Raw genomic sequence first — 16433 nt, forward strand, 5'->3', positions numbered from 1 at the left:
CCCGTGGGGAATGAACCCACAACCCTGGCGTTGCAAGCGCCATGCTCTACCAACTGAGCCACACGGGACCAGTCACGGGACCACACCAGATAACAGTCAGTATCTGGTGTGGCCACAAGCTGCATTAAGTACTGCAGTGCATCTCCTCCTCATGGACTGCACCAGATTTGCCAGTTCTTGCTGTGAGATGTTACCCCACTCTTCCAAGGCACCTGCAAGTTCCCAGACATTTCTGGGGGGAATGGCCCTATCCCTCACCCTCCGATCCAACAGGTCCCAGACGTGCTCAATGGGATTGAGATCCGGGCTCTTCGCAAGCCATGGCAGAACACTGATATTCTTGTCTTGCAGGAAATCACACACAGAACGAGCAGTATGGCTGGTGGCATTGTCATGCTGGAGGGTCATGTCAGGATGAGCTTGCAGGAAGGGTACCACATTAGGGAGGAGGATGTCTTCCCTGTAACGCACAGCGTTGAGATTGCCTGCAATGACAACAAGCTCAGTCCGATGATGCTGTGACACACCGCCCCAGACCATGACGGACTCTCCACCTCCAAATCGATCCCGCTCCAGAGTATAGGCGTCGGTGTAACGCTCATTCCTTCGACGATAAACGCGAATCCGACCATCACCCCATGTGAGACAAAACCACGACTCGCAGTGAAGAGCACCTTTTGCCAGTCCTGTCTGGTCCAGCGATGGTGAGTTTGTGCCCATAGGCGACGTTGTTGCCGGTGATGTCTGGTGAGGACCTGCCTTACAACAGGCCTACAAGCCCTCAGTCCAGCCTCTCTCAGCCTATTGCGGACAGTCTGAGCACTGTTGGAGGGATTGTGCGTTCCTGGTATAACTCGGGCAGTCGTTGTTGCCATCCTGTACCTGTCTCGCAGGTGTGATGTTCGGATGTACCGATCATGTGCAGGTGTTGTTACACGTGGTCTGCCACTGCGAGGACGATCAGCTGTCCGTCCTGTCTCCCTGTAGCGCTGTCTTAGGCGTCTCACAGTACGGACATTGCAATTTATTGCCGGACTGCCACATCTGCCACATAAGGCACGTTCACCCAGATTAGCAGGGACCCTGGGCATCTTTCTTTTGGTGTTTTTCAGAGTCAGTAAAAAGGCCTCTTTAGTGTCCTAAGTTTTCATAACTGTGACCTTAATTGCCTACCGTCTGTAAGCTGTTAGTGTCTTAACGACCGTTCCACAGGTGCATGTTCATTAATTGTTTATGGTTTATTGAACAAGCATGGGAAACAGTGTTAAAACCCTTTACAATGAAGATCTGTGAAGTTATTTGGATTTTTACGAATTAACTTTGAAAGACAGGGTCCTGAAAAAGGGACGTTTCTTTTTTGCTGAGTTTAGTACTCTGACGCCATCTGATGGATGTGTGCAAAGTTGCTCAATAGCAGTTCGTCATTTAGTACACTAGATGTCGCGGTACTCACATTCCAGGTACTACACTTAGCTTGGTATTTCCCGTTGGGTTTTATGCAGCAACACTAGCTGAATCCTATCGACATTAAGACTTCCAGTTTGGGGATTTTGACTTCAAAATAAAAGTCCCTGTTAACCACTGTGTTTATACGAAATCCAATCTTTTTTTGCATCTTTGTATAGTGTATAGTGCACAAAATTATGAAAAACCAAAAATATGTATAACTACATGGGGGAAAATCTAAACTAAAGAGAATCACTACTTTACATAAGATGCATAACATTATAAGGTTGAGCATATTGAGAAATGGTTGGAGCTTAAGTAGATAAATGTCAAGATCATAATAATAGCCAACTGGTAAAACATATTCAAATGTTATGTTTAAGTAAAGTCTTACTGTATTTTTGTTGTATTGCAAAGAATTGCACGGTACAGGAAAAACTATTGACTGTGTGTCCATTAAACCAGGATCAGTCTTCTCATTAGAGTCCCTAAAATACAAATAAGAGGAGTTAGAACAAAAAGCTAGGTCATAGGAAGTGTTGCTGGACTTTTACTGTGGTCAAACAGTTTAAAGTGGGGTCCCTGGACACTACATGGTACATAAATAGCACCGTAAAGGAAAAGCAATCAATTGTGTGTCCATAAAACCAGGGTTCAGTCTGCTCACTTGAGTCCTTAGAATACAAAACCGGTGAGTTTGAACAAAAAGCTAAGTCATAGGAAGCTGACATTTGAACAATGAGACACATATCAGCACCGTGGACAGCTACACTTTTAGAATGTTGTGTTGTCACTGTCAGCCTATCTCCAAATATGTGGCAAATATGTGGCCCAAAAGCATATTCATGTGATTTCATAGTTTTGTCATTTTAAGACCACAAACTTGCAGAGAAAACCTTACTACATGTCTCAAATAAACTGGGGTGGAAAATACTCAGCTGGGGTTCTACTAACCCCAATATGTTCTGTTTTTTCAGGGTTCTACAAGCCCCAATATGTTATGTTTTTCAGGGTTCTACAAGCCCCAATATGTTTCGTTTTTTTAGGGTTCTACTAACCCCAATATGTTATGTTTTTCAGGGTTCTACTAACCCCAATATGTTTAGTTTTTTAGGGTTCTACTAACCCCAATATGTTTAGTTTTTCAGGGTTCTACTAACCCCAATCTGTTACGTTTTTCAGGGTTCTACTAACCCCAATATGTTATGTTTTTCAGGGTTCTACTAACCCCAATATGTTTAGTTTTTCAGGGTTCTACTAACCCCAATATGTTACGTTTTTCAGGGTTCTACTAACCCCAATATGTTTAGTTTTTCAGGGTTCTACTAACCCCAATATGTTATGTTTTTTAAAAGGGGGGCTGTGTCAAACAGCCTCCTGGTTATTACTCTGTCTTTCTTGTAATGCCCACATTTAATTCTGCATGTTATAATAATTCCAATAAATTAATTGGCTGTTTTTGTGTGGAATATCAGTTGAAGAAACAAATCAAGTGAACACTTTTTTTGTTGTTGCTTAGCGTAGTGTGAAATAAAACTCCATTCCATACACGACTTTCATGCACTCTTGCTAATGGAGGTTCCAAATACCAATAAGGAAAGGGGGATACCTAGGCAGTTATACAACTGAATGCATCTTCCACTTTTAACCCAACCTCTCTAAATCAGGGAGGTGCAGGGGGCTGCCTATAATGACATCCAATGATCAGCACCTGGGGAACAGTGGGTTAACTGCCTTACTCAGGGGTAGAACAACAGATTTTTACCTCGTCAGCTGGGGGATTCAAACCAGCAACCTTCCAGTTACTGGGCCAACACTCCTACCCGCCAAGCTACCTGCCGCTCATTACTAGCAGGTGATTAGTTAAGAAGCCAACTGCTTCAAAGACACAATAAAACAATGATGGACTGGCATACCTGTATGACTGTGACACATTTATACATTCTATTGCTAGTGACAATAAGGTGGAATTAAACAAAAGGTTACAAATAGAGAATGTAAATGAGGCTCAGGTTCAAAGTCTATTGTAAACACTTTTGAGGATAAAGAACCTCCTGCTGATTTTCATCCTGATGTAGCCAAGCGTTTGTATAAGGAACTGTCAGTGGTGCAGCTCAGTTAAATCTCAGACACCAACAATATTAGGAATGAATACTACCACTGAGACAGAACATTGTGGTAGAGGTCTATCAGATGAGGAAATCGTAAGCTCTATGACAACTGACTCAGATGAGCACAGGTAACTGGAGAGGTTGATGTCAAAATAAGCAAGGAAATGGGTTTTGTCAGATGAGGCATATTTTGGAGGGTTCAGGCATACCACTCCAAATAATGGTGTGTGTACATTGGCTTGTGATTAATGGGAGAGGGTCCATTCTGAGAGAAGTGGTAGGCATTTCAATAAGTTCTCATGGTTAGGCCTATTTGCAGGAAAGATGAACGAGTCCAATCCTTACTGTGTAGTACATTTTCGAAATCATACATTTTCAGCTGTTCAGAAAAGGATACAAAAAAAACCATAGTAAAATAAGTGGATACTTGGCCATTGTTCATGTGAGATAAAATGAGTGATTGTTCTGGACACTGCGAATGCACTAGATTTCCAGGTCTCATATATCATACATTCAGATGAAGACAGTACAAAGACCATTTTGAGCTCAAGAGAGTAAGCAACTTGCATTGTCATAACATAATACTAGTGTGTGTGTGGTCCAAGTCCAATGTAGCTCAGTTGGTAGAGCATGGCACTTGCAACGCCAGGGTCGTGGGTTTGATTCCCATGGGGGACCAGTACAAATGAAAATGTATGCAGTCACTACTGTAAGTTGCTCTGGATAAAAATGTCTTCTAAAATGTAAGTCTGGTTTTAAAGATTTAAAACCTCTGTTTGAAAGGGTCTCTTTCCAAGCTTAAAAGGATAAACATTCACACGCAACACCATGGCCAGAAAAGGTTGAATACCATGGACATGCTGTCAATCCATCATGACTTCTGCCATGTTCAAAACAACTGTAAACTCAGAACTGGGAAATATCAGACTTTAGTGAGGTCAAGACAACAGGGAACTCAGAACTGGGAAATATCAGACTTTAGTGAGGTCAAGACAACTGGGAACTCGGAAGAAAACGCTCCGACTAGGAAAATACACTTTGAACGGTCATCTAATTCAGAATTCCAAGTCGGGAACTCTGGCCTCTTTCTAGAGCGCCGACCTGAAGATCACTGACATCATAATTCAACCTTGTTTTTTTCAGAGTTCCCAGTTGTCTTGAAAGCACAATAAATCTAGAGAATGCCAGACTTTGATGACAAAGTTTGATGACAGAATTTGCCCACAAGAAGGACTTTCCTGTTCAAGTGAGCACAGCACAACAACGGTGAGTCCAAAAATGTATTGTATGCTGCATAAATTATGTAATATGCCCGGAAAATATGTATACTGTAGCTAAGAAAGTAATCCTAAGTATATGTTGTGTCGTAAGCTGTTAGTAGCCCATGTGCATCACCCTAATAATTTGGTCCCTTTCCCCCTCAGAACATAGCCTACTTTTCTGACTTGGTGGTCCACATGTGGTCCATAGCCTGTTTTAGAGAAAAGTAATCATTGAATATTGTAAGAGCTTTCTTTGTCTGCTAATATTCCGTATTTATCCTACGGTTCTGACTTGGTGTACAGGGAGAATACTTTAAAAACGGCCCATGTTCTGAATTCTATCGCTGTACATTTCAAAAGTGCTGAACAAATAGTTATACTGACTATGTCCATCTTAGCTCGTTCAGTAATAGGCCATGTAATTCCAGTTGATATTGCGAGTGTTGTTTTGTTTGTGTGTGCGTCAGTATATTGTATATAAAAGTGGATCCTCATGATTGTATTATCCTTCCTTTTTAGACCACATAGGGCTAATAAAATACTTAAAATGGTAGGCTAGCCGAGTCTCTCTCTCTCTCTCTCTCTCTCTGTGGTGACTTAAAGAAGAGTAAAGTTAAGGCCTCAACATCTTGCTGAATTTATCTGAACTAACATCTATCTGAATTTCTGTCGGTGTCCATTTTGAAAGTGCTGAACCAATAGGCCTACCTCGTCGCAGCTCGTTTGCTTGCACTTGCTTATACTTAGAGCTAAGTGTTAATGATATAAGAATAAACATTATGAATTTACTGAACATCAATGTAATAATGTTTGTGAATGGTTCGAAACTCAAAACTAATTTTGCAGTTTGTTATTATTGAAGGAGAATGCAGTTCTTATCAACTTTTCACAAATCCACAAGGAGTCAGTAGTAACCACATCTGTTTAATAAGCTAGTCATCAATATCAGCTGTGGTTTTTAAAAAGGCAGTAAATGAGGACTTAATGAACTGCCAGACAAGGCTCCACTGATAGCCAGGTGTAGCGATGGTAAGGATTCACTCCATGGTGCTGAAAGGATAGCTCTGCTGTTGGGACAGCTTTATGTATGCCATAATTGTTTGTGGGCACTGTTTGTCACTGTTATAGTGCAATCAATGTATTGTTTAGTGTTGTGTTGTGGCATGCATCAAAATAATTTTTTTGGGGGGGGCTTGCCCCATCATGATTTACATGCTAATATTGCATTTGATTATGAATAAATACAGTTTGACACTTCTACTATTACCTGGGGGACTTTTATTTTTTAATTTCCGAAATTCCGTGAACCGGAAGTATTGTTTTAGTGTTGCTGACGATACTTGTAGACTCGGCGTTTCTTACATCGGAAACGAAACATTTCTGCATGGCAATGTTGTGAGCAAACACATAGTATACTGCATAGTTCCCGTATATCGAGTTAAGAGAACATATTTTGATAGTGGGCGAGGGACAATCTTGGGTTCGGTACACGGGCATGGCAACAGTCGAGAATGATCCGACGGCGAGCGAAGGCGGTGCCGCAGCATTCTCGGTGGTCCACAGTCCTATCTGGAGCGAATATCAACTTCGAAAGTATCCTTTCCAGACCAGACCGATACCCAGACTCTCTCACACGGATCCTAGAGCGGAGATGCTCATAAACAACGAGGTAAAGTGACAAGTCATGACAATTCATATGCCCTGTCAGTTTCCTGTTCGAGTCTGACAGCTAACTCGAACTGGAACCTAAGTTAGTGTTCAGTGAGACAAAACGGTTAGCTAGTCATTACCTCCAACTTGTATCCTGTATGTTGTGGTAAGGTACCCAAATGTCCTCCCAACTGAATCAGCTGGGCAAGCTAGTCCAACTAACGTTAACTAGCTATGCATATTTTAGCGATCCTCGCCAAATGAGCCATGTTACAATTCCCTATTATGGGTTAACCTTATTGGCGCAGGGTGTCAGCCTTTCACGCTGGAGACCTGAGTTTGATCACACGCCCTCCGTTAGCTACACTGCTGTCCGAAGTGGGACGGTACCGTGAGGCCATCGGAATGCATGGGTGGACGTGTGAAGGGGTTTAAAAGAAAGTCGAAGCATGGAAAAGTTCCTTCCCGTTTGGAGGGGGCAGTGTAGCCAGCCTCACTATATGAGCCATGTTACAATTCCCACCAAGTGGGTTAATCCTATTGGCGCTATACCTTTCACGCCGGAGTCCCGGGTTTGCTTTCTGTTCCCTCCGTTTGCTACAATATGTTGACGGTCACAGAGCCTCCACCTGAATGCGTCTCACCAAAAGTCAGTTTGCATTTCCTAGAGCTGATATGTCGTGGGTTCCCATGAAATTATATTGGCTAGTTGATTTATAACGTGGCCTAAATTACAGAGAGCTGCAACAGTTATACCCTGGGCAATTCCACAGTAACAGAATTGCGCTGAGACTTCGATTTTTCAATTAAAATGTATGCCAAACAAAAACAATTTACACTGAAAATGTTACAAAAACACATTTAGTGAAAAAACTGTGCAGATGCAAAGTTTGGGTAACAGAAACCACGTTTCCAGAAACTCAGGTAAATATCTGCTCCAAATTTAAGATTCAAAGATGTTTGCAGAAAGAATGGGGGTCAGCTATGTTTTGACACCTTGAGTTTGAAAAAATGTATTTTTTTCATGAAGTGGATTTGCACCCGTTAACAGAATTTCATCATGGGTCCCTGATCTGTACTACACAGAAATGCATAATTCTGGATATGAATCAGGGTAATGCATAATTCTGGATATGAATCAGGGTTTCCGTTATGAAAATGTGGCACCGGACATCGTGATCGGTAAGATTTTAATTGACCGGCCATTTGAGAAATTTACCGGACGCATGTGCATTGGGTGCGTAACCCATTAGGGTGTCTACTCATGGTGATCAGAATCACAGAAATCACATGTAGATTGTGGTAAGGCATCTTAACAGAACATGCAACTCATGTAATGAAGCAGCCAATAAAACATCATTTTCAAACATTTGTCAAAATGTGAAAACACCATTCTAAACTGCATACCTGATGGCGGTTCCATATGTGACAGAGATTAAATTTAGAAAGAGGGGGAATCTAAAGATGCAACAACTGGATCGGTTGCTAATATGACTAGGATTGTTCCCATGGATTCTGGACAACAAAATAAAGTTTATATAGAAACCAAAAGAACAGGAGATAAAATGGCATATTATATAATTACTCCTGTCTATACAGAAGTAATTAAATAATTCAAAATACTTTGCCAGAAATCATCACAGCCACAGAGGATTTGAGAATAATTAGCTTGTTATTTTTTTTTTTTTGTTGTTGCTATGGACTGTTTAAAATCGCAAACTCGTAGACCTATGCCTATTTGGGAAGCATGCAATTTGCGCATTGCAATTCGCATAGCTGGTTATTGAGCTGTCGGAGAAAAGCATCTAAAATATGTGTGATGTGTCTTAAGTATAATTTTAAAATGTTGAGACAAGAAGAGCGGTGTGTGGCGACGGTATAGGCAAGTCTCTCTCCAGACTTGCACATTCATTGTTTCATTTTCATTACATAAAAAAACACAGTTCCTCTGGCTGCCACTAGTCTTGATCAACTACACATGTCCCTTGTTTCATCAACATTTTTGAAGTTATTCCATCAAAATGATTTTGTGGTAAATTTATCAAATTTTTGGTAATTTAGAAAAAGTTATAGATATAATCCAATGAAGTTAGATCCATATTTGTATCTATTTTTTATATTCATTTAGGGAAGCCATAAGATAAAATAAAAATATATATTTTACTTTTTTTATTTAACCAGGTTGAGAATAAGTTCTCATTTACAACTGCAACCTGGCCAAGATAAAGCAAAGCAGTGCGACATAAACAACAACACAGAGTTACACATGGAATAAACAAAAGTACAGTCAATAATATAATAGAAAAATCTATATACAGTGTGTGCAAACGTAGTAAGATTAGGGAGGTAAGGCAAGAAATAGGCCATAGTGGGGAAATAATTTCAATTTAGCATTAACACTGGAATAATGGATGTGCTGAAGATGAATATGCAAGTAGAGATACTGGGGTGCAATGGAGCAAAAAAAGAAATAACAATATGGGGATGAGCTATTTGGGTGGGCTAACTACAGATGGGCTGTGTACAGGTGCAATGATCGGTAAGCTGCTCTGACAGCTGATGCTTAAAGTTAGTGAGGGAGATATAAGACTCCAGCTTCAGGGAATTTTTATTTTTTTATTTTAAATTTTTTGAAATTCGTTCCAGTCATTGGTAGCAGAGAACTGGAAGGAAAGGCGACCAAAGGAGGAGTTGGCTTTGGGGATGACCAGTGAAATATACCTGCTGGAGCGCGTGCTACGGGTGGGTGCTGCTATGGTGACCAGTGAGCTGAGATAATGCGGGGCTTTACCTAGCAAAGACTTATAGATGACCTGGAGCCAGTAGGTATGGCGACGAATATGAAGCGAGGGCCAGCCAACGAGAGCATACAGGTCGCAGTGGTGGGTAGTATATGGGACTTTAGTGACAAAACGGAAATCACTGTGATAGACTACATCCAATTTGCTGTGGTGTAGGGGTCCAGGTTCTTGCAGCTCTTTCAGAACATCAGCTATCTGAATTTAGGTGAAGGAGAAATGGGGGAGGCTTGGGCAAGTTGATGTGGGGGGTGCAGAGCTGTTGACCAGGGTAGGGGTAGCCAGGTGGAAAGCATGGCCAGCTGTTGAAAAATTCTTATTGAAATGCTTGATTATTGTAGATTTATCAGTGGTGACAGTGTTTCCTAGCCTCAGTGCAGTGGGCAGCTGGGAGGAGGTGCTCTTATTCTCCATGGACTTTAGTGTCCCAGAACATTTTGGAGTTTGTGCTACAGGATGCAAATTTATGTTAGGAAAGCAAAGGCTAGCTTTTTCAAACTGCCTGTCTATATTGGTTTCTAACTTCCCTGAAAAGTTGCATATCGCGGGGGCTATTCAATGATAATGCAGTACGCCACAGGATGTTTTTGTGCTGGTCAAGGGCAGTCAAGTCTGGAGTGAATCAAGGGCTATATCTGTTCTTAGTTTACATTTTTTTGAACGAGGCATGATTATTTAATATGGTGAGGAAAACACTTTTAAATAATTACCAGGCATCCTCTACTGACTGAATGAGGTCAATATCCTTCCAGGATACCCGGGACAGGTCTATTAGAAAGGCCTGCTTGCTGAAGTGTTTTAGGGAGCGTTTGACAGTGATGAGGGATGGTCGTTTGACCGCGGACCCATTACAGACCCAGGCAATGAGGCAGTGATTGCTGAGATCCTGGTTGAAGACAGCAGAGGTGTATTTAGAGGGCAGGTTGGTCAGGATAATATCTATGAGGGTGTCGTGTTTACAGATTTAGGGTTGTACCTGGTGGGTTCCTTGATAATTTGTGTGAGATTGAGGGCATCTAGCTTAGATTGTAGGACGGCCGGGGTGTTAAGCATATCCCAGTTTAGGTCACCTAACAGTATGAACTCTGAAGATAAATGAGGGGCAATTAATTCACATATGGTGTCCAGGGCACAGCTGGGGGCTGAAGGGGGTCTATAACAAGCAGCAACAGTGAGACTTATTTCTGGAAAGGTGGATTTTTAAAAGTAGAAGCTTGAACTGTTTGGGCAAAGACCTGGATAACCTGCAGAGTTCTGTCATGCTATCTCTGCAGTAGATTGCAACTCCACCCCCTTTGGCAGTTCTATCTTGGTGGAAAATGTTGTAGTTTTGGATGGAAATTTCTGAATTTTTGGTGGCCTTCCTTAACTAGGATTCAGACACGGCTAGGACATCCGGGTTGGCGGAGTGTGCTAAAAGCAGTGAATAAAACGAACTTAGGGAGGAGGTTTCTGATGTTAACATTAGAGGTCGACCGAATATGATTTTTAACGCCGATACCGATTTATTGGAGGACCAAAAATAGCTAATACCGATTAATTGGACGATTTTTATATATATATTTGTAATAATGACAATTACAACAATACTGAACACTTATTTTAACTTAATATAATACATAAATAAAATCTATTTAGTCTCAAATAAATAATGAAACATGTTCAATTTGGTTTAAATAATGCAAAAACACAGTGTTGGAGAAGAAAGTAAAAGTGCAATATGTGCCATGTAAAAAAGCTAACGTTTAAGTTCCTTGCTCAGAACATGAGAACATATGAAAGCTGGTGGTTCCTTTTAACATGAGTCTTCAATATTCCCAGTTAAGAAGTTTTAGGTTGTAGTTATTATAGGAATTTAAAGGACTATTTCTGTCTATACCATTTGGATTTCATATACCTTTGACTATTGGATGTTCTTATAGGCACTATAGTATTGCCAGCCTAATCTCGGGAGTTGATAGGTTTGAAGTCATAAACAGCGCTGTGCTTCAAGCATTGCGAAGAGCTGCTGGCAAACGCAGGAAAGTGCTGTTTGTATGAATGCTTACGAGCCTGCTGCTGCCTACCACCGCTGAGTCAGACTGCTCTATCAAACCATTGACTTAATTATAATATAATAAACACACAGAAATACAAGCCTTAGGTCATTATATGGTCAAATCCGGAAACTATTATTTAGAAAACAAAACGTTTATTCTTTCAGTGAAATACGGAACCGTTCCGTATTTTATCGAACGGGTGGCAACCCCAAGTCTAAATATTGCTGTTACATTGCACAACCTTCAATGTTATGTCATAATTAAATTCTGGCAAATTAATTACTGTTTTTGTTAGGAAAAAATGGTTCACACAGTTCGCAACGAGCTAGGCGGCCCAAACTGCTGCATATACCCTGACTCTGCTTACACTGAACGCAAGAGAAGTGACACAATTTTCAAAGTTAATATTGCCTGCTAACATGCATTTCTTTTAACTAAATATGCACGTTTAAAAAAATAAACTTGTGTAATGATTTTAAGAAATGCATTGATGTTTATGGTTAGATACATTGGTGCTACGATTGTTTTTTTTCGCGAATGCACTTTTGTTAAATCATCACCCGTTTGGCGAAGTAGGCTGTGATTCGATGATAAATTAACAGGCACCACATTGATTATATGCAACGCAGGACAAGCTAGTTAACTACACATGGTTGATGATATTACTAGTTTAACTAGTGATTATGTTTAGATTGATTGTTTTTTTATAAGATAAGTTTAATGCTAGCTAGCAACTTACCTTGGCTCCTTGCTGCACTCGTGTAACAGGCCTGCCATGCAGTCTCCTCGTGGATTGCAATGTAATCGCCATAATCGGCGTCCAACAATGCCGATTACCGATTGTTATGAAAACTTGAATTCGGCCCTAATTAATCGGCCGACCTCTAGTTAACATGCATGAAACCAAGGCTTTTACGGTTACAGAAGGCAACAAATGATAGTGCCTGGGGAATAGGACTGGAACTGGGGGCTATAGGGCCTGGGTTAACCTCTACATCACCAGAGGAGGAGTAGGATAAGGGTACGGCTAAAGGCTATAATAACTGTTCGTCTAGTGCGTTGGGGACAGAGAATAAAAGGAGCAGATTTCTGGGCTTGGTAGAATAGATTCAGGGCATAATGTACAGACAATGTTATGGTAGGATGTGAGTACAGTGGAGGTAAACCTAAGCGTTGAGTGACGATGAGAGAGGTTTCGTCTCTTGAGGCACCAGTTAAGCAAGGTGAGGTCTCCGCATATGTGTGGGGTGGGACAAAAGAGCTATCTAAGGCATTTTGAGCGGGACTGAGGGCTCTACAGTGAAATATAACAATAAGAACTAGCCAAGACAGCAGTAGACAAGGCATATTGACATTAGAGAGAGGCATAAAGCAATCACAGGTGTTGATCAGGAGAGCTAAGACAACAACGGGTAAATGGTGATGAATTGGCAGTGCGAGTCAGGTAGGTACATACAGGACCTGAGTTTAAGGCTGGGGCAGTGTCGACAATAAAGGGTCCAGGCCAATTGGCAAAGGAGGTATTGTAGCCCTAGAATTAGCTGGTATATGGGCCTAGCTCGAGGCTAGCTGGTGCTTGCTTCGGGACAGAGTCGTTAGCTAACAGTAGCCACTCGTTTGCAGCTAGCTAGCTGCGATGATCCGGTGTAATGATCCAGAGCGGCAGGAATCCGGTGATGTGGTAGAGAGAAGCAGTCCGATATTCTCTGGGTTGCTATTGCGCTTTGCAGACTGGCACGTGTTGTCTGAGCTAAGGCTGGCTGGTGACTGAGAAAAAGATGTAGCTCTTTGATGGAAGTTCCAGTTATAAGGAATAAAAATAGCAGATCCGTACCACATTGGGTGAGGCGGGTTGCAGGAAAGTATATTTAGTTCATAGATAGAAAGTGAGATTAAGATATATACGAAAAGACCGGCTATTTACACGGGATAAGACAAAGACAGATACACATGTCCTACTGCTACGCTATCTTGGATCCAACATTTTTGAGTATGGGCTGTCCCCGGGGGAATCTCGCCCCTTTCTAGCTGTAATGTAGGCACTGGCTAACTAACAACCAAACCTCGCAGAGGTGAAATAAATATTGCCAGCTAGTTTGCATAAGTTAACGTCTGCTGGCATAGCTAACTTGTCCCCAGTTAGCAGGGTTAGGACTAGGGTTAGGGTCAGAATAGGGGTTAGGTTAGGCTCAGAATAGGAGTTGGGTTCAGATTAGGGGTCAATTCTTCACTGTTTCTAAAATACTTTTCTTTTTTTTTCTTTTCAAATGAGATTTTCCAAGAAAATATCTGATCGTGGTGGCTATGGTAAAGAGGCGCTTGGTTTTGCCCTGAATGCAAATGAAAATGGGCAGGGTATTAAGGCAGCTACCCGTGCCTTTAATGTGCTACACAAATCTCTGAGGCGCCACCGAGACAAGCAGGTCAAAACCCCAGGCCACAGGAGGCGAGATCTAGGAAAAGAAAGGTGGAGTCGGCTACAGTCCTGACAGCCTCACACCAAAAGAGGTTCCTGGAAGACAAGGGAAAACATCTGAGAGAAGGAAGAAAGCAAAGGGAGAAAGAAACCTGTGACACTGAAGAAAGCTGTGGCGCAACTGAAAAAGGTTGTTCCAGGTTCCAAAACCACCACAAAATGCCATTGTGTTAGGCTATTGTGAAATGTTTTAATGTGTGTCTGTTTAATCAATATTTAATCAGTTATATTCCAATGCATTTGTATATTTCTTTAAATGAATATTACAAACTATATAAAAAAAAAAAGGTTTGCTCTTAAATTTCATTAAAAATCTTGCCTTATTCAAATGAGTTTAATTTAACTGTACATAAGGGAGTGTAAGGAAAAGGTCAAATAAAGAATTTATGTGCTGGTGAGGTGAAAAAAAATTAGGGACACTTCTGTGAAACTCTGGCATCTTCCGGGGGGAGCATTTTACCCAGGTAGCTCGGCAAAATGCCCCTTTACTAAAAAAAACATTTTTTATGTCAACTGTAGCCATTTATTTTCCTTTATAGTTTGTTACTCTGAGCGTGGCCATCATCCAGCTACATTTTTTTCCCACAAACTTAGCTTTTTTGTGTCAGCAATTAGACATTGATCCTACCGTTAATCCCCATCATTTGGTTACATTCATTTATGTTAATGCATGTATTACTTAGTCATTTTCCGTTCTTATTCTCGGAGTGGAAATGTTGTTTGCAGGGTTCACAACCTGCTACACTTGTGAGAAACAAGTTTGGGTTTATTTCATAACCATCATTTACAAGATTTGTACGTTTTTTCATTGTCTTGTTTGGAGTGCTCCATGTGAGCAATGAGCATGTGTCTGGTTTCTCTGTGTTGATAATGTTGAGGGAGCGCGCACGCATAGAAGTACCTGGCCTCCTGCGCGGAATTGTAGGAACTTGTTTTTTATTTTATTTTTTACATCCATTGTGAATTACAATATTTGACATTACAACTATAGTCTCTTACAGTAAGTTATTTGAAAAATATTTCCAACAATCTCCCCCTTAATAATCACCAATCCTCGGTGTGAAAGAGCAATGGATGTTATAGGCTATGAGTTCCATGCGTTAATTTCTTTAGCTGCCAATGGATCACGGTGTATCAGTGTCCATATGGCAGAGGCTGGTGATCTTGCATTAGTTTGAACTTTTTGATTTTTATCATTTTAACTAAGATTTTTATGAATAACCAGGTGACAATGATTTTAAGAAACAAAAACGTTATTATTGAAATTAAACTGTTCCATGAAAAAAAAGCACTTATGAAAATCAGAACTAGCTAATTCTAAGCTTCCCCATCTTGAATCTCACCCGCCGCCTATCAAGTCCTTATAAAATAATTGCCTCCATGTTTCCATTGTCGAAGTTTGCCTATAGGCTACTTTTAAGCAAGGTAAGACATGTCTCATAATATTAAATTAAACATTCAGGTTTCAAACAACGAAGTATGCTTTCAAAATGCGTATTGTCTCTATCTTATGTTGTAAAGTTGTGGGTGATGCGCTGATAGCCTGTTGCCTGCACTTGAATGGTGAATGGGAGGCGCACTTCAATTACCAGTTGAGAAATAAAAATAGTAGCTGTTTTTAATCGTGCACCAAAACAGTTTAACACGCGATTGCATTTAGAATTGTTGTGCAATCAATGGGCTTATAAAAGCACATTTTACTCCAGCTGCAGGAGAAATACCGCTCAAAATAGGCTCTGTATGTGGCGCAGTGGTCTAGGGCACTGCATTGCAGTGCTAACTGCGCCACCAGAGCCTCTGGGTTCGCGCCCAGGCTCTGTCGCAGCCGGCCGCGACCGGGAGGTCCGTGGGGCGACGCACAATTGGGCTAGCGTCGTCCGGGTTAGGGAGGGTTTGGCCGGTAGGGATTTCCTTGTCTCATCGCGCTCCAGCGACTCCTGTGGCGGGCTGGGCGCAGTGCGCGCTAACCAAGGGGGCCAGGTGCACGGTGTTTCCTCCGACACATTGGTGCGGCTGGCTTCCGGGTTGGAGGCACGCTGTGTTAAAGAAGCAGTGCGGCTTGGTTGGGTTGTGCTTCGGAGGATGCATGGCTTTCGACCTTCGTCTCTCCCGAGCCCGTACGGGAGTTGTAGCGATGAGACAAGATAGTAATTACTAGCGATTGGATACCACGAAAATTGGGGAGAAAAGGGGATAAAATTAAAAAATAAATAAAATTAAAAATTAAAAAATAGGCTCTGTATGCTGTGCGCATGTGATGGTTGTGTTGGATAAATAAGATGCATGATGACTAATGGAAATACACACAAGACAATTTTATTCCACTAAATTATGCTAATTAACCTATAGACCGATAAGCATGACGGTCAAATCTATTTATATTGACTGGTATTTCCATCAATGAATAGAAAGCGTTGTTTTGCAATAGGATTTTTGGGGGGCCAAAAGCCATCTAACGGAAACCCTTGATATGAATATCATTCTCTTCATGGTAATGTATCCTAAATGTATTTTAGTTTTAAATAATATATTTTCATTTGATCTAGTTTTTACACTATCCATTAACACCAACCATTTACTATAAAACCTTTCTTTATCAACAAAAAAGCTTAGCAAAATACAAAAAAGGATGGGGCAAAAATAAATGTGCC

At 41.1% G+C, this 16433-nt stretch overlaps 1 protein-coding gene across 2 annotated transcripts in view; it reads left to right on the forward strand.

Annotated features, from left to right (window-relative positions):
- The first annotated feature begins 6159 nt into the window (after window positions 1–6159).
- LOC129859115 (hypoxia-inducible factor 1-alpha inhibitor-like) overlaps window positions 6160–16433 on the forward strand; it is a 43204-nt gene continuing 32930 nt past the window's right edge. For both annotated transcript variants that reach the window (XM_055928507.1, XM_055928500.1), the window contains exon 1: window positions 6160–6488. In XM_055928507.1, coding sequence (XP_055784482.1) covers window positions 6315–6488 — 174 coding nt within the window. In that variant the 5' untranslated portion in view covers window positions 6160–6314. The remainder of the gene's footprint in view (window positions 6489–16433) is intronic.

This window comes from Salvelinus fontinalis, chromosome 1, assembly GCF_029448725.1.
Source record: "Salvelinus fontinalis isolate EN_2023a chromosome 1, ASM2944872v1, whole genome shotgun sequence".
Classification (NCBI taxonomy): Eukaryota; Metazoa; Chordata; class Actinopteri; order Salmoniformes; family Salmonidae; genus Salvelinus; species Salvelinus fontinalis.